Genomic DNA, 23,836 nt, shown 5'->3' with positions numbered 1-23,836 from the left:
AGTTAGAGGAATTAGGACTAGAACATAACCCTCAGTTCTTGGTCTAGGGTCTCTAACACTGTGTGAGACACTGGGGTGGGGGCCCTAAACCCTGACATGGCACGTCCCGTCTTAATGGCTGATAGGGGAAGTTCCTGTAGATATGCAGCACACGTGTGAATAAGGCATAGCCAAATTAGCTCTTACGGATCAACTGAGGTAAAGAGAAAAATAATCAACGACCTCGAAGGAAGGAGAGGACATGACTCAATGGCAGAGGGGATGGAAGAGCCAACTCAAATCCACTTCGCATCTGACTTGCAACAAGTAACAAAGTGGTCAGTGTCTGATCACCAGAGGTGCAGCTGGAAGTTCATGTTCTGGAACTAACCACTCTCATCCTAAAAACTGGATCTTGGTCCTAACTTGTGATAATCAAGTACTATGAGGCATGTTAGAAATCAAACTTTTACCCCAGGTGGTAACCAATCCACTACTGTCAACAACAGTATAACCAGACTGACAGATTTTGGGGAGTCTGGACTGACACGCAAACAGAGGGAATCGGAGACCTCTGGGCAACTTCGCCCAAACAGCAAAACCTTTTTCGGAATACTAGACATAAATATTCTCATACAAGCAGGAAAATTGTATTCATTATTTATTTACCATAAACCTTTACAGTATCTATGGAAGGCCAGGGGAAAAGGACAGACCCCCCTACACGTCCCTACACGTATGAACTAGAGCAAACCTTAAACAAACAAGAAATACAGATACTGGCATAAGAAGAAATAACACCGACTGATGAAAACACAATGGATTTCGGGAACTACAAACAAGAATTTTAACAATAAACTACAGACTCTTTGAAAGTAAATCAGACAAACGAATCCTCAAAAACACACCACTTTTATGAGTCACTTTTGGAGTAAAAAAAAAGAGTACTGAACTCAATAACAAATGTGAGGCCTGTAAACGATAGACTAATGACACTGTAAACGACAGACTAATAATAATAATAATAATAATAATAATAATAATCGTATGGCCTCAGCTACCGTTTGCAGACATTTCGATTTGACGCCATCTGGCTGTCTGCTCGTCAATTTCGACGTTCCGGTTTACTCTGTCTGCCATCTAGCGGACCTAGAGTAAACCGGATCTCTCTTGGGCATCTATGGCTGAGATTTAATTAATTTTGTCGGGTAAATACCAAATGTATCACCAGAGATCTTTTACATGCCGACATCGTACGACATGGAGTGTCGAATGGACTTTTTTCCGCCCTTCAAAAATCCGACTACCTCTGCCGGGTTTGAACCCGCTATCTTGGGATCCGGAGGCCGACACTCTACCACGGATCCACAGAGGCAGCTGACAGACTAATGACAATCACTGTAAAGTATGCAAATAAAACATACACACTAATTAATGCACACATGTCAATCAATGAGGACAATAAAACAGACCACAGAAAGATAGACAAGTTCTTGGTTCAGGGTACTTACAGGAGTTAGACAAGGCTGTAATCTTTCACCTTTGCTGTTAGTAGTTTACATGGATCATCTGCTGAAAGGTATAAAATGGCAGGGAGGGGATACTGTTAGGTGGAAATGTAGTAAGCAGTTTGGCCTGTGCTGACGACTTGGTCTTAATGGCAGATTGTGCCGAAAGCCTGCAGTCTAATATCTTGGAACTTGAAAATAGGTGCAATGAGTATGGTATGAAAATTAGCCTCTCGAAGACTAAATTGATGTCAGTAGGTAAGAAATTCAACAGAATTGAATGTCAGCTTGGTGATACAAAACTAGAACAGGTAGATAATTTCAAGTATTTAGGTTGTGTGTTCTCCCAGGTTGGTAATATAGTAAGTGAGATTGAATTAAGGTGTCGTGAAGTTAATGCAGTGAACTCACAGTTGCGATCAACAGTATTCTGTAAGAAGGAAGTCGGCTCCCAGATGAAACTCTTTACTTCGGTCTGTTTTCACACCAACCTTGCTTTATGGGAGCGAAAGGTGGGTGGACTCAGGATATCTTATTCATAAGTTAGAAGTAACAGATATGAAAGTAGCAAGAATGATTGCTGGTACAAACAGGTGGGAATTATGGCAGGAGGGTACTCGGAATGAGGAGATAAAGGCTAATTTAGGAATGAACTCGATGGATGAAGCTGTACCATAAACCGGCTTTGGTGGTGGGGTCATGTGAGGCGAATGGAGGAGGATAGGTTACCTAGGAGAATAATGGACTCTGTTATGGAGGGAAAGAAAAGTAGAGGTAGACCAAGACGACCATGGTTAGACTCGGTTTCTAACTGTTACCATGGTTTGGTGGATTAGCAGAGGTGAAAGAAGATGCCGGGGTGAATAGGTCTAACTACAGAATCAAAGTTAATTTTAAAATTTCAAATAAACGTTATATTTTTGAATTTTAACAACCAATCAACGACAAAATTTTAACAACATTTACTTTGGGACTGTAAACAAGACTAGAAAGATCCAAGATTCCAGAACTTAACTCTCTTGGGCTACACGCCCCTAGTTTTACAAAAACACAATTTGTTCAAAGGGGCAGAAAACCCCTACCACACGGAGCACTTGCTCTCAACTTATAACCTCAAGCCTCCCAGAGGACTTCTTACAACACCAGAAAAGAACAGACGCGCTCTCAGTTTTTCAAGCCTATTTAAGGCAATGTCAGACTTTACAATAAATTGCCATCGAGGCACAACTTACAACAAATGAAACAGGGGTATCTCGTACCCAACCAACTGGGCCATAGCAGAAAATAACAGGTTAAGTAATTGGCCCGCAACACCAAGTTGAATGGAGGTGTGTACTTGTACTCCTACATGAAACTTCTTAAAACCTAAAAGGCACTAGGCCGATGAAACAGGCGCTATTCCCAAACTATGGAGATGACCCATATAAGGAAGAAATTTAAACATTAAGGAAAAGAAGAAAATCAGTTACCAAAATGTAGTCACCTCAAATCTAAATGAAGGGGAGCTCGAGAGGGTAAGACACTCTCTATCCCCGATTTATAGTTAAAGATATTTACATAAGCCGGCAAAAATTACATTACAGAAAAGTAGGTTACAGGGTAAAAGTTTCGGACCTTTTCCGCGGGTTAAACTGCTGAGCTAGCAAGAAAATAAAGATGGTAAACGGCCATTACCTTACTGAAGAGCTGCTGCCTGATGAAAGAGGTGCTTCCCGCCACCTGCTACACGTCCATACACTAGGTTAGATGTTGATGAAGTGGCCAGGAGACGTGAAAATCAGCAGTTTTTATACCCTCGGAGAAAGTTCGAGACCTTTCATGAATAAAACAGCCACACCCACTTAATTTTATTGGGTCGCTTAGAGTTACACACCAAAATTGAAGAAGAAACCTGTGATTGGTAGAAAATTAATTACAGAAATTCTTGATTGGTTAAAATCAAAACAGGCGGAAAGACAGGATAAATATTGCCAACCCAAAAATGAATGCACTAGATTTAGTAAAGAACAAACTTGTGAATACAAAATTTCTTCAAATAAAGTTCCTTCACTTTGCACCAGGGTGCATGATCATAGTTTTTTGCAGAGGCATCTATGAGAGAATGTCCAAACTTCTTGATAAATAGTAAACAAAAAGTCAAAATTCACACAGTGACATCTTCAGAGGAAAGGTTTAAGTAGGTCCAGTTTTAAGTTCAGAGTTTCTCCTGTAGAGGAGGATTTATTGGCGCAAGATTTAAAGGTGGGTGTAGGGGTGTACCGCCCGGTACACTAACGATTTAAAGATGAGAAGTATAAAACTAATTGAGGCCACAACACTAGTTGCAAATCGAGGATTGTGGCAACGTTTAGTAAATTCACAGAGGCTTGCAGACTGAACGCTGAAAGGCATAACTCTATAATGATGTATGTATGTATGTATGTATGTATGTATGTATGTATGCAATCACCTAAGTGGGTATAAGGTCCGATGACACAGTGGCTAAACCTATATTATGAGGTGACCTAAGTAAAAGAAAATTTTAAGGTCGAAAAATGAATAGTAAATTTAGAAGGTTAGATAGTCTTCCAGCATAACATTAGAAGAATGGTGCGAGGGTAACCACTCGTGCTTCCTTGCATATTTTCCCATTAGGAAAGAAATTTACAAAGACTGGCAATAGCAACCTACATTTAAGTTAAAAAAGAGGAAGTCCTACATTAAATTTTAAGAAGCTGAAACCTGGCAGTTACATACCAAGGAATTACATAGGAATCATCCCTATGTTCGCATGCAGGGAGTTCACATGTTGAATATTCTGCCATACCTTGTTAAAATTGTCTCATGCCAGCCTGCTGGCCCCCCACCTCCAGAATCTCCTCCCAGGAGATCTCTCCTTTACGTAGCGCACTAAGTGATTCACTGCCGCAAGACATTAGTTTCAGAAAAATTCGCTCCTTATATTGAGGACCATCGAGCTTGATAGCTGCAGTCGCTTAAGTGCGGCCAGTATCCAGTATTCGGGAGATAGTGGGTTCGATCCCCACTTTCGGCAGGTCTGAAGATGGTTTTCCGTGGTTACCCATTTTCACACCAGGCAAGTGCAGGGGGGCTGTACCTTAATTAAGGCCACGGCTGCTTCCTACCCACTCCTAGCCCTTTCCTGTCCCATCGTCACCGTAAGACCTATCTGTATCGGTGCGACGTAAAGCAACTTGTAAAAATAAAATTAAAAAAGTATAGAGGACCAGCTGAGATTTCCAGAAGAAAATAAATGAGAGAAACTAAGATTGGAGGATAGGATTCAGGTGTCAAGCCATATGATTGGTAGATCAATTTAATTACAGGGATGGTAACAGTAAAACAGTAGAATGCAGATTAAATAACCAACCAAAAAAAAAAAAAAAAAAAAAACATTCACAGTAATAGCGTATCTGAACACTAGGTATCGCTAGTAAATAGACACTAGAGACATCTGGTCTCTACAGATAAAACTTCTCCAATATGATATTTCAGTTAGTAGAACGCAGATAACATGGCAGTGGAAGATTGTTGGCAGTTTTCAACAGACGCGGAGACTTTACTCGTGGCTCAGATATTATTACCTCCCCATCGAATTCCATTTTGTTTGCCAAGTTGTTTCCAAGGAGTCCCTCGCTTGTAAAATGGAAGTGGGGACTTAGTTACTCCCATAGGTCTGAGCCTCGTATAAAATGTTCTGAGCGTGTGTGGTAAAAATTCTGTGAAGCAGGTTGCTACCCTGCTTATGCATAGGCCCAGTGAGAATCTCTCTTGTAACAGGTTAGAAACCACCAGTGGGTTGTATAGTCCTAGCCGCCTGAGTACAAGGGGGCCTTGACTCGGAATATGTCCGAGATGCCCACACAAATTCCATAGTAACTGATATCCTGACTCTCAGGACCACTTACTAGGCCACTTAGCCATTGCCCATGGTTCGCGAACTAGGACGTAACTACAGTAACTTGCCCCACGAACCATGTATAGGTTTATGGGTTGTGTTCTTTTCAGATTTCAATTACTCTGATGTTTTTCTGAAAGAGAAGATTTTAAATTTCGGTAGACTCCTTACATATTCAACATAGAAGGAATTCCCTCATTGAATGTACACTATTTTTACAATTTTGCTTTGCGACACAGATAGGTGGGGCCTCCTCTGGGACTGCGAACTGCAGTGGGATGCAGTGGAAGTGAGTCGACAAGTCTCTGGCGACAATGGGATAGGATCTTAGGTCATCACATAAGCAGTGTGACAGCAGTGTGACCCCATTCGCAGTCGGCACACATCGGCACCCAGTGTTCCCTTCGCTCTGCTCCAGAACACCCAAGGTTCTTCTCCAGCAGCTGGCATCAAAGGGGAGAGAGAGAGAGACACGCACGCGTGCACGCACACACGCACACGCACACACACACACACACACACACACACACACCAGGGAAACAGGAACGAGTCCTCGGCTCTGACAGGCGGGTACTCCATCAGGCTGACATCTGAGCCCAGGCTATCACTGACTGCGCTCCTCGCTAACTCACACCAGCGAGCTCAATCTCGCTCACTCACTAACTCTCACTCACTGCAGGCAGGTCGTTCCTCTCTTATGTACCTGTGCTGGACCTTCTAGAATCGTCCATGTTCGATGGATCCAGGAAACTCGCGAGATGGAAGACTCCAGATTAATAGTTGAGTAATTTCCGTCGTCCCATGCGGCGCGACCACGGATAGAAGAGAGAAGGGCCGGCCCAGCGCTTAAGTGTTGCTTGCGATTGGCGCGGTCGAGTGTAAGGGGAGCGGGGCGATGGGTGACGAGCTAGGCCCGTAGCAAGTTGGCATGGCGGACGCTATAACCATTACCATATAGAGATCAACATACGAAAGTGTATGCATGTTTACATATTTCAGACCTTAATTTACAGATTAACTACTGCTAAACAGTACATTATATATGCAAACAGATTGCCCCATAAGACTCCTCTTTAGCGCCCTAATGGCTGATACTATGACATTTTCTCATATCCCGTCTATTTATGAGTTAGGTTGTGTTAGAAACTTTGAATAGGAAGAAATTTGGGTATGGTTTTCACATACTGCATTATTTTTTGGATAATTATGTGACAGCAAGAACATAAAATTTGGCTCATATATGGTTACTGGGAGGGCCAAAGATCGTGCCAAATTTGATGATTCTGTCTTTCTAAAAAATGTGTCAAACTACAAATTATACGTGTAAAAACTGCAATATTTATGTACAGTCGAGAAACACAGTCAAATCTAACCCATAAGAGATAGAGATACGAAAAACAATGTCTTAGGACCAAACTTGTAGATCACTCCTAATTAAACAGAGATAGTGTCATCCGTTCTGTGATACGACTTACCGTTTAACCGCGAAATACTTCGAAATGAAGGTCAGCAGTGTCATTAAAATTGCCTCCTTATTTCGATATTTTCTGGGGAGTAAAACGTGAAATATTTGAACATCTTGGAATTTTTCCGTCTGTTACCGGGTAAAAACCTATAATTTTGCCAAATTTCCATTTTCTAGCTCGCCTGGCAGATTGTGCCACCATCTCAATTTTGGGGAGATGGGTATAAATGAGGACTTTCAGGAAACGAAAGCTAAAATATATGCAATTAGAAAAGGATAACTGTACAATAATTTTGACAAAATAGTCAGTGTACTGACACACTATCATTAAATTTTTATTTATAAAGATAAGTATCATAAAAAAATGCTTCAACCCCTATTTCACTCCTTTTCAAGCCCCCCTTAAGTGGATTTTCCAAAAAAGGATAATACACATTTCTTTATTTTTTAATCAGATTCCAAATACCAATTCTCATGTCTGTAACATCTTCAGTTTTTGAGATATAAGTATCCTCACAAAAGGTATTCAATCCCCTTTTCACTATTTTCACCCCCCCCCCCCCCACCCCAAATTGAATTTTCCGAAAACAAAAAAATACGTGTTTCTTTATTTCTAAGTTAGATTTCAAATACCAATTTTTACGTCTATAAACTATTATGTTTTTGAGATTTAGATGTATTAATGTAAATACACTGACTTAGCAAATGTCATGGGATAGTCACCTAATAGCGTGTGGGGCCTCCTCTGGGCCTGTGAACTGCAGTGAGACGCAGTGGAAGTGAGTTGACAAGTCCCTGGTATTCCTCTGGACGCAGCTGACACCAAATAGTTTGCAGAGCGGCCGCCAATGCTGGTCTGTTCTTGGGTGCTGGATCCATGGCACGGAGCCTGCATTCCAGGACATTGCAGATAAGCTCGATAGGGTTCATATCGGGGCTCCTGGGTGGCCATGGCAGTCATTGGACCTCCGCTGCATGTTCCTGGAACCATTCCCGGGCGACGTGGGAGCGATGTGACGGCGTGTTATCATCTTGAAACACTGCAGAACCGTCTGGGTGCTGGAAGGCCAAAAATGGGTGGAGATGGTCTCCGAGCAGCTCAACATACCACATACCATTCAAAGTCTCTTCCAGAACAACTAGGGGACCCATTCCATACCAGGAAAATGCACCCCAGACCATAACAGAGACACCAGCGCCCTGGACCACACCTTCGAAGCAGGCGGGATCCATCGCTTCATGTGGTCCGCGTCATACACGGTGCCTCCCATCGGCATGATGCAGTTAAATCGTGATTTGTCCGACCATATCACGTTATGCCATTGTTCCATTGTCCATCCCTGGTGACTGGCGACAAATGCGCGTCGTTGTGCCCGATGACGTTGGGTTAACAGTGGCACCCGTGTGCGGCGCCGGCTCCCATACCCCATAGAACCCATGTTCCTACGGATTGTCTACTGGGAGACGTGTCTAACACGGCCTATATTGAATTGAGCCATGATTTGTTGCACAGTTGCCTGTCTGTCACTATTGACAATCCGTCTCAGATGTTGCCGGTCACGGTCATCAAGGGTGGCTGGACGGCCGGTCGTTTGTTTGTTGTGGACGGTGACACCCGCATTCAACCATTTACGATACACCCTGGACACGGTTGATCATGTGAAGCCGAATTCCCGCACCACTTCCACACTTCCCATCTGTTGGGCACCGACCACCATACCCCGTTCGAACGGTGTCAGCTCACGACAACGTTCCATGTTACACATGTCACATGCACAGCCTTTGCTCACAAGGTCTCCTATACAACTGCCGCTGGCACAGGGGACGTGTGTTGCGCAGACAACACACCTGCACATCAGTGCTCCGCTCTCCCATGACGTTTGCTCAGTCAGTGTAGTTCACCCCCTATTTTCACCCCCTTAGCGAAGGAATATAAAAAAATCCTCCCTTAGTGAGCACCTACACTGTAATATTTCATTTCTTTGTGTCGCGTAGTTTTGGCTGGGTGTTGATTACAGCCAGTCGGAGTCAGCCTTTTATATATAGAGATAAATGTGCACTAATGCATTGCCTACTTCCTGCAAACTAATAATTTATCAATGTGCCAAAGGACCCTAATACAGGAAGAAATGGATTGTGGCACGACGAAGAAGTGTCAGTGATCAGGGAACTTTTTTTTTTTTTTGTTTGCTGGTGGTTGTTGATAACGTATTAACACATTGAAGGTTTTTGATGATGCAAGGATGGGAAAGCGCTAGGATGCAGGTGGAAGCGGTCGTGGCCTTAATTACGATACAGCCCCAGCATTTGCTTGGTGTGAAAATGGGAAACCATGGAAGACCATCTTCAGGGCTTCCAACGGCAGGATTCGAACCTACCATCTCCTGAACGCAAGCTCACAGCTGCACGACCCTAACCGTATGACCATCTCGCTTGGTTATCAAAGAAGTCTACAGTTTAGTACTGTGAAGATCATTTGTTAATGCAAGTTGAGTATGTTTAAACTTTTAATTACTTTTCCTTGTCTGGTCCTCTAGTGGTGACATTTAGAAATTGGAATCTATGATTTCTGAAAACAGTAGTGGATTTATGAAACAAACTGAATGCTTAAATTAAATCTTGAAATATGAAAGTTGATTATATTAATGTTGATTATTAAAATACACTCCAAACATAACCTCTTTTTTTTGTCATCCATCATCCATTAATAAATCTAAGGGTTCATATTAATGTTGATTTTTAAAATACTCTCCAAACCTAACCCTTTTTTGTGGTCATCCATGTCAAATTAATAAACCTAAAGGTTCATAAGTTCTGGTCCTGCAGTGAAGGGGTAGCATGTCTGCCTGTTATCGGGAGGCCCTGAGTTTGATTCCTGGTCAGGTCAGAGATTTTTATCTGAGGGCTGGTTCGTCGTCCACTCAGTATCCGTGATTACAGTAGAGAAGCTATCTGTCACTGAGATAGTGGCCCCGGGCTAGAAAGCCAAGAATAACGACCGAGAGGATTTGTTATGCCAACCACATGACACCCTGTAATCTGCTGGCCTTCGAACTGAGCAGCAGTTGCTTGGTAGGTCATGGCCCTTTCCTGTTACATCATGGGATTTGGATTCGAAGGGTTCATCAACCAAATTGAGTGTTCTAATTATATTAATGAATCTTGGTATGTGACATTACCTTATTCATTTGTTCATTCATTCTGCACTTTCCCATTTTCACTTCCAGGCAAAGGCCAGGACAGTTCCTATTCATAGGTCACAGCAAATTCCTTCTGCCTCCTTACTCAGTTTCATTCACCATCATTCATTTCGTCTTCATCAGTTCCTCATTGGAGGTTGACATCAGGAAGGGCATCCTTCCGTACAAAAAAACATGCCATATGAATTCATCTCACCTCATCCCCGGCTCTGTATCAGAAGTGGGAATAAGGGGTAAGACATGCTTGCAAATATTTATTTAATTAATTAAAGGCTTACATTTTTAAACAAATGTAGGCTAAAATAGCCAGCCTAAGAATTTATATAGATAAATTATAGAGGAACTAGTACATAAGCCTGTCTTCCACAGTCAAAATTACAATTGGATTCAGATCCCACTGATGTCCAGTTGTCCATTCTTGTTCTGTCCTTAACATCCCTTCATTATGTATGATATGTACTGAACACGACCTAATACATTGAAAGTTATTTTGAGCAAAATGCGGATGTGAAAATTCAATATTCATTCCCAGGTACAGTTAATTGTAACATCGGCACTGTGAACCATGTTAGAACGTATTATTTGTGCAATATTAGAATGGATAGGCTCTGCTATCAATGTTCTATAGTTTGTTTTCTGTTGAAAAGAAAAGTAAAATATTACTCTTCATTACCCACCTGGCACCACCCCCCTCCAGCACAGTTATAACCTTGTATCGGGTGCTGAGTGAAGGTGGCAGTTCTTGGAGCAAGTGAAAGAGCCAGAAAGGGATGGGAGTTGGTGTGAGAATGTTTTTGAGGTTTGGTGGGCATCTGAATGTGACGGTGGGGCATTTTGGAAGATTACAGGTATGGGGTGAGTATGATAGAAGATTTAATGCTTGTTTTAAAACGTGATTGATTTTATGGAGGCCAGATTTATATGTGGTTATGAAGGGTGCTGGGTTTGGTTTCTTGGAAGTTTGGTGATAGAGTTAATGGCTCAGGAAATCTGGCGGTCAACCTGTTGGGTGGAGTAATTCCTATCTGTAAGGGTCCTCCTCAGGTTTATGTACATGAGTAGTAGTGTCTTAACCCCTGGTAAGCATAAGAGGATTATACTGCAGTAGATAGCTATAATTTATACTTTTTTAGTCCTTCCTCAATCCTAAAATTGTTAGAAAACAAAGCATAACATAAATCTGCTGATTTCTAGTAGTAATCTCAGCACTTGAACTATATAACCTCCACTTCACCTCTTTCCAGTTTACTTATTGAAAAGCAAAAAAAAAATCTCATTTCAGGTGCTGAAACAGTTGTGGACATCTGGTTACATCGTACTACACCGGCTGCTTCCAACTCTGAAGCTGTAGAAGATGACCAGCCATGTGTCCCTCAGAGTAATAAAATTGTAGAAGAACAGAATGAGGCTTCTGATTCTGTTGGAGTGACATTGTATGAAGAGGATGGCCACAAGACAATTGTGCATGATTTGAGTTTTGTGGGTGCAAACCGAATAAAGGAAGAAAATATTGATAGTTTGGATTCAGTTAATAACTGTGAAAATGGTGCTAAATTAATTAAACAAGAACCAAATATTTGTGAAAACACTTCAGTTCCATTTATTGATAGTCGACCCCCATGTCTTACCAAGAAATCTGATGAATATACAGAAATAAAAATTAAACAAGAACCAGAATTTTGTGAAAGCAGTACTGAGAATCTAGTTCCATTTTGTGATAGTAAGCATTTGGTTGAAAATAATCTTGAAATGAAAGCTGAAGAATTTCATAGTACATCTTGTGATCTGCTGAGTGGTGAATCCCAGTCCAGTGATATAAAATTTTCTTGCAATAATCAGTCAGTTGATATAGTACATTCATTTGATCATGATTATTTTAATTCATCTTTACCACCTCATTCAGCCGATACTTTAGTGACTAGACCACCAGAAGAACTTGTTATAGGAGAAGAAGTTATTGTATCATCAAACTGCGAATTGAATATGGGTGTAGATAGTTCGTTTGATACTACTTCAAAAGATAACCCAAGAGAACATGCAGCTAGAATTAATACTGCTATGGAAAGTGTGAATACATTAGAGCAAGTTAATCACTTTAATAATGATGCTTTACCTAAGTTCGTTAATTCTCGGGAGACAGAAAATGGACGTGTTATCAAAAATAATTTGAAAAATGTTATTTCTCCGTCCAAATCAGTACTGTCACATACTGTGACTCAGAATAATGAAATTTCAACTTGCATTAATAATTCAGGTGTTACATGTAATAATACAGCATCAAAAATTGGTGTTAATTCTGAATCAGCTGGAAGTCTTTTGAAATCACCACCATTAAACAGTGAAAGTGCCCGACAGATTAAAATGCCGCCGTTGTCTAACCCTTTATCCAAACCCACTACTTTAGTAAAATGTATGGACAAATCTGGTAATGTGTTTTATATCACTGTGGGTTTACCGAACACAAAGTCACAGTCTAAAGTTTTGGGGGGCACTTCAGTCACTGATACCTCAACTGGAGCAATTCAAGGTAGTATTGGAGATTTGAAAACAAACCTTGCTGTGTCTCTTCTTTCCAATTCATTACTCACTAAAGAAACTCAACAAGCGCAGAAAAATTCTGGTCCGTTGCTAAAAGTTAAAACTCCAAATTCGGAAAACACCTCTCACTTGATTTCAGTAAGTAGTCCAGTTATGAAATCTTTAATAACCCCAAAGACATCAGCTCTCTCTGCACAAAAGTTGTCTCCTACAAAATCTGTTATGAACAGTGTTCACAATGTGATTGATTTGGCCTCTAAACAAGGTCAATCATCTTTAATTTCTGGCCGTAGTAACAGTATTGTCAGTAATAAAACTCTTTCTCCAGCAATATCAAATAAGTTTTTAAATGCTAAATCCATTGTTAAACCACAGCTCTCAATGACTTCATCAGCTTCTTCTGCATCTATGCTTGAAGGCATTACATCAGTGGATTGCTCAGCGAGTGCTGCATCAGATCAGTTGCAGTTGTCTACCTCTTTGATTAAATATAATGTAAAAATGGGAAATAAACTACATAGTACCCAAGTAGTGCCAGATTCTAGGACTTCTCTTTCTACAAACCATAATTCTAAAGGTAATTCACATCTAAATCATCAAACACAAGGACAAAGTTTGTTACTAGTTAAAGATGGTCAAATTTTCCTTTTAAAACACACTCCTACTGCTTCAACTGCATCCTCAAAACTTAATGTAACAACTGGAAAACAGTCAACGGTAAACATGTCACATGAAGAGTTAACTAAAAATCATCCTTCTTTGTCTGGTACTTCAAATGTTGCTACAGTTCTGAACTCGTTAGTTTTGCAACCTCAGTTAAACCCTGGAGCAGTTGGAGTTAAAGTGAATCAATCAGTGTGTAGTCCAAGAACGTTGTTGAGTTCAGCAAAGCCTGGTGTGAGCCTATTGAAGAAAAATGTTGTGAAGACTGATGTAGCAGAGGATTTAGTTAAGAAGGAGAAGGATGAGAAGCTTCAAGAAGAACAGAGGCTACTCTTCTCAGGGAGGACACTGGTCCTGAACAAAGCCAATCGGATAGTTCTAAATTCCAAGAAGCCAGAGTTTGAAGAAAAATTGAAGTGGGTATCCATTAATATTAAAAATTATAAAATAATTTGCAAGGTTTATATTTTTTGAAATTAAGCTGTTTTTATTTCTTTTGATTGCAAACCTTTTCTAATTGCCTAACTACTTGTTTGATTAATACTGGATACTGTAGTTTTTTATATATATTGAGCAGTAAGGTGGAACTTTTAATTTATCTTGTACCATTGTCTCCTTAGATTCATCAGTAGGCTGAACCTTTGTGGTTTCCCTCGTATAAGGACAGCTGTCCATAGTGGATTTTCTCTCTCTTCACTCTAATTTAGAATACTTTTATGTCGATGCTTTTGTGGCCCAGATTAATTGTCGTCGGTTGTTGTATGAGCCTTTTTGGGGCCAAAGGATTTGAAACACATTTTCATGGAATTAGTGAGGTCACAGCTTTGCCTCCCCCTCTACTGGACTTTCCCAGTGTTGTCATCTACCTCTTGAAGGAATTTCTCAAAAGTAAATAGTTTGTCTTCACGATGGTACTTGTGAGAGTTTTCCTCATTGCAGGGCCAATAGTGTGCGACTATTTCTTGCTTCAACATTTGACGAGGGTCGAGTCATGAATCATGGCAACTAATTTTTTTCTCATGAATAGGAGACAACACGGAAAATCTATGATATGTATTTGGAAATATAGGGCATTTACTTACGCATAGTGCCTGAAGACAAATTCTGACTTCAGGAGATTCTTGTAGGAAAGTGACAGAACACAGGCCATTGGTAAACATTGTTTTATTATGGTATAGACAGCAAATACAGAAGACTATGTACAAAGGATAGGTCTCCACTGGTTACAGACCTTCGTAATAATCACCCAAGTTTTCCACTGTGCATTGCCAGCAGTGGGGCAGGCGCTGAATACCATTCGCTGCATGTGTATCGCTAACGTGTGACACCTCTCTCCGAAATGCTGTTACGATGTCCTCTTTGTTAGCAAACTGTTGTCCACATAATGGTTTCTTGACTTTGGGGATTAGATAATAGTCACATGGGCTCAGATCAGGCGAATAAGGCAGATGTAGAAGTACCTCCCATCCCCACCGTTGTAAGCGACGCTGAACAATGACTGCTGTGTGAGTTGTCGCGTTATCGTGTAGGATTATGGCGGTGGTGTTGTCTTCATCATCATTTCATCCTCATCACGATGCGCAGGTCGCCTATGGACGTCAAATCAAAAGACCTGCATCTGGCGAGCCGAACTTGTCCTCGGACACTCCCGGCACTAAAAGCCATACGCCATTTCATTTCATGGCATTGTCCGAAAGATCTGGACGTTTGGTTCGCACTGCACGGCGCGATTGGTACGACAAAAAGGAATTCTAATAAACTGCATTGACAGTGTGCCCCTCACGCACTGGATGACACACAAGAACACCTTGAACATCGTATTCCAGGATTACCATAACCTTATTGGGCGACTGATTTTGTCGAACCTTGTGTCTCCGTTGTGACCCCTGAAGACGCCATTCACTTGACTGTCTCTTCAGTTCAGGTTCATAAGCACGTGCCCATGTTTCATCGTCTGCAATAATGCGATTCAACATGGCTTGTCCTTCCTGCTGAAACCTCTCCAGATTGATGTGACATGTTTAGAAACGAGTCCACTTCTGTACCTCAATTAAGTGATGTGGCACCCACTTTTCACAAAGTTTACCCATCTGTAGGTCCTTGTGTAAAATGCGCCGTATTGTTGCCGCTGTTATTGCTGTATGTTCTTGCAAATCCGCAAGAGTCCAGTGCCTGTCCTCATGTAAACACTGATCGATCACCATTATTCGTACATCTTTGTCCACAGACACTGAACGGCCTGGGCGAGGCAAATCGGCAGTTGATACTCTACCCTGTTTGAACGTCTCCACCTACCTCGCTACTGTTCTATAGGGCATGGCATGCACACCTAATGCTTTCCACAGCTCTGCATGGCATTGGCGTGCATTTCTGTCGTGGAGAACTGCTATTTTAATATACGATTGTTGCTCCTGCTTGTTGACTTCCATTTTGTGACGCTCTCACTCACACACTGAACTTGGGGGCATGGTTAGACCCACACTGTTGTTTACATACACCATCTAGTGGCATCATACGCAAGTACATACTGTACGTTTCCAAATGCATATCTTAGATTTTCCGTGTTGTCTCCTGTTCGCAAGAAAAAAAATAGTTGCCATGACTTATGACTCGAGCTACGTATTTATTTGAGTTTATAGAATGAGTCAGGCAAAGAAAATTCTTAAATTAGCCTCAGTGGAACAAGACATTGCTAAGTTTGTGATATTTTTAACATTTTAAAGTATTAGTGTTGACAAAAATTCATAATAATTGGAAGGATTTTATGTTTCCATGTAGGCCTACTTGCTGGAACCTTAGAGATGAAGTTCAATCACGGAAAAGTACATTATTTCATTCTCAATCATTTAGCTAGATGACAGCAGTATCAAATAAACCTTGTAAAACTTGGGTACAGCAAAATGCTCACACGCAATCAAGCACATGGCGTTAGTTGTAGTGTCCAATGATGGGTTAATAGACGTGCTATCTTTTGGGTTTATTCCATGTGAAAGAGATTAATTACAGGGAAACTTTTCATTTAGTAGAACTGTATTATTAGAACAGGGGCTGCTTGGCCGAAGCGGTAAAAGCCGTGCTCGGTTCTCCCGGAAGGACGTGGGTTCGATTCCCTGTCAGGAAGATGAAAAATTTAAGAACTTGATTTTCACTTCCAGAGGTGCACATGGCCCTGAGGTTCACTCAGCCTACACCAAAAATGAATACCAGGTTAATTCCTTGGGGCTAAAGTGGCTGGGCATTGAGTTAACCGCTCTCTCCCATCAAGTGCCAATACCTTCCACTCCCCCAAGGGCCTTCATGGTCTGTACAGAGATGACTTTGCTTTATATTATTAGAGCAGTCATGGTCAGACAAGTTTCCTTTCTGAAGAAGCAGAGCAAGTCTTTGCAAAACGTAGTTTCACTGTGGTTTGTCTCTTTCACTCACCATAAGCTCAAAGGATAACATATCTAGAATGTGTTTGTTCAGAAGGGGGATGTTTGTTGGAAAGATATATTTATGCATGACTCTTGTCTAAAATTTTGAGTTTCAGAACTGTTTAGGAACATTTCAGCAGGGACTGTATATTTTTTTCTTGCTGGTGGTTTCACATCATACAAATGTGCACAAGATTTTTGGTAACAAGGATGGGGAAGGTGGGGCCATAAGCTTAATTAAAGTGCAACCCCAGCCTTTGCCTGGTGTGAAAATAGGAAACCATGGAATGCAATCTTCAGGGCTGTCGACAGTGGGATTCGAACCCACCAGCTCGCTAATGCAAGCTCACAGCTATAAGACCCAAAATGCACAGCTTCTTGCTCAGTGACTGTAAACATACACCACCTTTATATTTGTGGAACAAAGACAGAATACAGGCAGTAAATCAAGTTACACAAGGATAAAAATATGAGTGATTTAGTTGGACAACAATATGGCTTTCCATTTTCTCTTTTCCAATGGACTAAACTTCTGCCCTGCCAACAGATCTGACTCTTTCAGGCTATTACTAATATTAATGCCTACAACAGCATCCTCTTTCAGGAAGACGCTAACCTTTTACCTTATGATATAAAGTCCACTTTTGTGAAGGTCATATCCATCAAATGAACCTCTCATCCCATTCATTGCCATCACCATGTCCACTTAGTCTCAAAACCTGATACTTTGTAAAATCAAAAATCCTCTAAAATAATCCAGATCCTCCCAGTCCATATATTTCTGAACTAGAACTCTGTAAAACGCTAAGATGCCTACCTTGACATCAGTGTTGTTCCTAACATTCAATAATAGGCCCACATTTATGAAGCAACACAATTTTCACAAGCTTGTTCAGCTAAACATGTTGTCGTGTTCTACTTCTGGTGCACTTTTCTCACACAAGGTTGATGGCATCATGGAGTAATTATTCCTATTTTGTGCTTTGGGTTTCATTGTTGTCATATAGACATTGAACCACTGTCATAGGTTTCACGCCTAGGATAGTCTTCTTTACCCACGTCCACAGTTCTCTTCTGTCTTGCCTTTTATGGTTAGTTGTATCAGATTGTATTTGTCATTGCTGAGGATGTGACCTAAATAGGCTGTTTCTCTATGTTTTGTGAGGGTTAGGACTTTGCGTGATTTCCTGGTGCAACGCAGTCACTCTCTTTTCATGATATAGTTTACTGATAGGATCTTCAGTATTCTGCGATACATCCACATTTCAAAAGCCTTAATGTCCAACCTTCAAAATCGATGGTGTTTCATGACACACCAAGAAGTTTCAAATTAGAAGTCGCTGTTGCCCACAGTGTATTTTCATTTCACAAACACATTTCTTGCAGTGCCAATTTTGGTGCTGATATTCACATTCTTGCATTAGTCAGCATCCTAGATGCTTGAAACATGACATCTTTCATTAGTGTTTCTGTCCAGGGTGATAACAGCATTGTTTACTTTCTGCTTGCTGCTTGGCATGAATTTTGTTTCTGAATATTTATTTTAAGACCAAACTTTTTGCGTGCTTTGTTGATCCTGTTCAATAGTAACAGAAGGTCTTCTAAATTGTCAACTAGTATCGTGATATCATCTGCATATCAGGCAGTGTTTATTCACTTCCTATTGATTTTGATTCCTTTATCAGTTTCATCTAGGATAATTTCAAAAATAATTTATAATAGTATCCTGTCTCTTTAGTAAAGTGGTCTTGTATTTTTATTTGACCTATCTCGTTTCAGTACGATCTTCTTGATGATGTTATTTTTCAGCTAACATACAAAGGTATCATATTTAATATTTGTTATAATCGATGAAGCAGAGGAAGACAGTTTGTTGTTGATCAAGACATTTTGAAGTAAAAGTTTGATAGTCACCATTTCTAAACGCATGCTGAGTTTCACTGACATTTTCTTCTATTTTTCTCCATAATCACGAGTGTAGAATTAATAAAGAAAACTTTCAGAATGTGACTCATTGTACTTAACTTGCTGTAATCACTACATTATTTAGGATTTGGTTTCTTTGACAGGCAAGTGGATTTTGCCAGTCCGTAGGGATGTTTCTGATATTCTAGATGTGGTTGAACAGCTCCAGATAGAAGTCACTTATATTAATAGCAATGTTTAAGCAATTCCATATTTATGTGATCTGGTCCAGTGGCCTTGCGAGATTTTACTAGGCCTAAGGCTTTCTCCAGTTCTTGTTTGAGAATCTCTGGATCTTCCATGTGATGTAGTTCTCCCATACCTCTACTTTTTTGTTGTTGCTGTTGTTGCTGTCAACTAGATTCATGGCTATTTATTTCTGGGTATTTTGTTTATTTAACTATCTGCCCTATCATCTTAGATTTGCCAAATTGCACAATAGCTAACAGATTTTGATATAAAATATGTGTTATCTGCTTCAACCTCGTAAGGAGATTGAAACAGTCATGCTTGTTTTCAAGATCTTGTAACTACTGCAGCTATAGAAAATATGAAATGAATTAACGGTGAGTGAAATAAGTATAAATACCAAGACAATGGGCGCCACCTGTAAAACAATTACAGGAATATATAACTATGTTGAGCAAGGAGTAACTCCCTCTCCCAAGGCGACGGTCATCAGGCTGACGAAGCTCCAGACTTACTTTATAACCTTACCTGTTTACCCCTGAAATTAGACTTGGGTAGCAAGCCAGGTTCATCCATACTCTACTGATAAAAGATTCACTGCAAGTTTCCTTCCATGACTTTACTCCCAAAATAAATAAAAATATATAAATTACCTCAATAATCATCACTTGATGAGACCAACACCTGTTCGCCGTTAACAAAGGGCAACTTTACAGACCACTAAAAACCACATACAAAAATAAATCATTTGACGAGACCAACTCATGTTTGCCGCTTACAAGGTCTAATTACAAACATCTACAAACCACCAACATGAAGAAAGAAACATCACTTTACGAGACCAACTCGTGTTTGCCGTTTACAAGGCAAATTACAAACCACTAAAAAACACCAATTTAAAAAATCACTTAACGAGACCAACTCGTGTTTGCCACTTATAAAGGCAAATTACAAATATCTTCAAACCACCAAAAATTATTTTCACTATTTACATTTATCATGCCTTCAGGTAAGAGTCACATTGCACTCTACTGTTGCAGATCAAAAATCGTATTCTGGTAGAGAAAAGTACGACGACTTTCTCTACGTACGGATGCAACCTTCTTTACGAAGAGCATCCCTAACTTTATTTACACACTTTTTCATCGACATCTTGGATCCTTACCGATTGCTGCACCGGTTAGTGTCATGCCTCACGTTTCTCCCACCGAAACAGCATACTCGGCCGACGATGAATTACTTTATGAAGAAATGTAGAGTTGTTCAAGCTGAACAATAGAAGATCGCATTGGTAACTGCCTAAAATATGTAGCTCCCGCGCACCGGGCCGAATGAGACACACAGAATCAGCATCAGAATTAGAATCAGAGTCAGAATCAGCATTAGAATGACTTGCCGTACACGCGTACATGCTCATATAGGCTTGCTGCACGTGGTTATAGCATCCTGGAGAGTTTACTGGTAGCAACGCTCTCACAGGCACTTCTTGACGCGTCACTCAGTCAACCCAACCTCGCTTAAAACAAAGCCCTCGTATTGGCTATTGAGTGTCTGATGTGACATTGAACGTCCACTCACGTATATCCACATTGCTTGATCCACTCCAATTCTTCAGCCTATACTACCTGCCGTACCCCGTGTTTCCAAGCCACTTTGTTGCAACACATCCATCTGACTTCAACCGTCCTTCCCGATATAGTCGCAGTTTTCCCGGTTGCACAATCCTACGGCTAGGCCATATTTACAGACTCTTACCCAAACGGAAATTTATACAAAATATAATGATGCACATATGCAATATTCCCTAACTACACATTCTTCTTATAATATTACGTTTTTACATTCTCAATAAACAAAATTACATGATTTTAACATTACAAACTATATACGAAAATTTCCTAACCTAAAAATTCGGGGATCATACATACGTACAGTTACAATCTTTAATGTGTGTACATTTTTAAAAACTCATACTTCTTTCGGTTCTCTTATCCTTCTAATAATTCTTTGGGTGTGTGCATAAGCCACCTTGCTGCTCTTGTTAATTCTCCGTTGTTGCATTAATTCAAGAATTTCATTCACCCAGTCTTTTTCTCTTTTCTAAAGTTAAAATCTCTAATTGATAAACTGCAATTTACTTGTTCCATGTTTCATCTGCTTTGACTTCAGATCCAATATTCCAAATTTGCAGTTCTGTTGTTGTGGATGTCTTTTGACTCTGCTTTGGACCTCCGGATATTTCAGATTCTTTATGTCCATCTTTTTGGTTTGTTATTTTATTGTGCTTCGCTTGTTTGCAAGGAGATCAAGTTTTATAGTCTGTCAGTCAAATGCTGATGATCAATTTAGTTCACATCACAGATGAGGAAATACCCTTGTCCTCGAGTATTGAAATATACTCTCTAACCCTCAGTTACTAGTTCTTGCTGATCTGCTGGACAAAATACTGCATCCTAGATTAACATTAAGAAACCTCCCAATATCTGTAGGTTTTATTCACTCCACAAATGCTTTTAATTTGAAGCACAAGTGAAATGAAGATCAAGAAGCAGAATGCTAGGTCATCGGGATTTGATGTACCTGTCATCTTTTAGCTCATCTTAATGTTCATCTTAATAGGATGCGAACCAGTCGTGGACGCTGTGCTACGTCTATGAGTGTGTGCATAAGCCACCTTGCTGTTCTTGTTAATTCTCTGTTGTTGCATTAATTCAAGAATTTCATTCATCCAGTCTTTCTCTCTTTTCTGAAGTTAAAATCTCTAAGTTGATGAACTGGAATTTAGAATTGCCTTCTTAAACTCATACTATGTTTCATATGCTTTGACTTCAGATCTGATATTCCATATTTGCAGTTCTGTTGTTGTGGATGTCTTGAGACTCTGCTTTGGAGAAACTCAGCATGGGTTTAGAAATGGTGTCTATCCAACTTTTACTTCAAACATGTCTTGATCAACAACAAACTGTTTTCCCCTGCTTCATCGATTATGACAAATGTTAAATATGATACCTTTACATGCTAGCTGAAACAAAACATCATCAAGAAGATGTACTGAAGTGACACAGCTCAGATGAAAATACGAGACCACTTTACTAAAAGAGACAAGATACAAAATTGGAAATGACAACCAGACAACAGTCAGCTATATTGCATTTGAATGTCCTGTCAGGTCTTATACAAGCAAGAAGACTATATTATGTCACCACTGAGGTAGTTTACTGGCTGAAGAATCTTGATTGTTGATTGTGAGGGCTGCTGTACCATGGCCCATTGAATTCTCACGTAATTTGTAAAACTTATATCTTCTTCATTTCTACTTTCTTTATATGCTTTGTACGTTATACGCTGAATAAATACTGTAATTGTTGTATTAGCTGGATTTTCTGTTGCAGTCATGTGTCTGCAACAACAGGAGTATGGTCCAAGTTAATTTCTGCTCCTGAATATGTTGTTAAATATTTTACACTTATGAAACAATTATTTATCATGGCAAAGGCAGTCTGGGATTTTCTGGGGATTTTCAAGTGGATATCGCCAGGTATACAGACAGTGATTCAAAGAATGTAATTGGACTCCACCTTGTCAGTACCAACATAATACAGTGTCACTTTTATTTCATGATACTTCATACATTTCAAGAACCAATCATTCTCTTCTTCAGCGAAATTGACATATTTCACATTCTAATGACTTGATTAAAATGCAAACTTGTTACCAGAACGGTACATACAAACCAAACAATTAAAATACAGCTTATTATATAATGTCTATTCCTTCCATTTCAAAGATCTTAAACCATCCACTGGGACCACTCAGAGACTAACATGTGACACTTGTAAAATAAATAGTTAATACTTTTATGTGAAAATTCCTAGCATTTTTTTGTATTTCAAAAACTAAAACTCATAATTACTTTGTGTATATTGTAAAATCTTGATGTTGTTATGTTGTATGGATTCAACTTATTCTTCAGTACATTGGACAGTCAGGAAGAACTTTAGAAGTTTGATGTAAAGAGCACAAGAACACAGTGAAACATAGATGTTTGGCTATTTGTGAACATATGCATAATAGTCATAATTTTACATGTATAGAAAAGTACATGAAATTATTGTATGCAGCTCCAAAAGAGTGTTATATGAATATCTTGGAAAAATTGTTAATCTACTTGTTGTAAAACCATAATAATGACATAAATTTGAATGAAGTTTTGGCAGAAGAGTACTTGTTTAAATTGGCAGGTTTTGAATGCTCATCCAGTAAGAGTTGAGATGTTACACTCCTCTTCCTTTCTCTTTCCTTCTATGCATTGCTGGATCACAGCTGATTAACATTCACAGTCCCAGGAAAACGTGATGTCAAAAATCAAGTAGCCACACATTTCACTGTTTTTCAAAGATCATGAGTGTAACCTGGCTTGAATTATTTTAAGTTCACCCAGCATAAAGAACAAGTTGAATGGATCCAGGAAGTCATAACATCAAGATTTTAAAATAGGTACAAAATGAATGTTATCTGTTTATTATTTATTAGTGATTTAAGCCCGCTAGGGAGCGCTTACGACTAGTTCTTTTCGGATGCTTGCTTTTGTTCCCAATACCTCTTGAACCTGTTATAAATTTTTCCTTCCTTTCCTGTGAAAGAATTTTGGGAGATTTAACAACCTTTGGTAGAGGAAACCAAATTTGGGGCGGTATTATGATTTTTACTTTTTTTTTTTTTTTTTTAAATGCTAGGAAGATTGAATCCTTTCATACAGCAGTGTTAATTTTCATTATTATAGTATTTTACAAGTGGTTACATGTTGGTCTCTTGAGTGATCCCAGTGGTTGCTTTATGATCTCTGAAATGGAAGGAAGAATAGACATTATCTAATAAGCTGTATTTCAGCTGTTTGGTTTGTATGTAATGTTTTGGTAACAAGTGAACATCTTGTTAAGGTTGCATTTTAATCAAGTAATTAAATTTTGAAATGTGTTAGTTGTGCTGAAGAAGAGAATGATTGGTTCTCGAAA

At 39.7% G+C, this 23,836-nt stretch overlaps 1 protein-coding gene across 5 annotated transcripts in view; it reads left to right on the top strand.

Annotated features, from left to right (window-relative positions):
• D12 (YEATS domain containing 2 homolog D12) overlaps nucleotides 1–23,836 on the top strand; it is a 278,841-nt gene that overhangs the window by 132,385 nt on the left and 122,620 nt on the right. For all 5 annotated transcript variants that reach the window (XM_067148415.2, XM_067148416.2, XM_067148417.2 and 2 more), the window contains one exon: nucleotides 11,333–13,667. In XM_067148415.2, the coding sequence (XP_067004516.2) occupies nucleotides 11,333–13,667 (2,335 nt within the window). The remainder of the gene's footprint in view (nucleotides 1–11,332; nucleotides 13,668–23,836) is intronic.

This window comes from Anabrus simplex, chromosome 5 (genome assembly GCF_040414725.1).
Source record: "Anabrus simplex isolate iqAnaSimp1 chromosome 5, ASM4041472v1, whole genome shotgun sequence".
Classification (NCBI taxonomy): domain Eukaryota; kingdom Metazoa; phylum Arthropoda; class Insecta; order Orthoptera; family Tettigoniidae; genus Anabrus; species Anabrus simplex.
The sequence above is the reverse complement of the archived record's forward strand: the minus strand, read 5'-3'. Positions and strand labels throughout refer to the sequence as shown.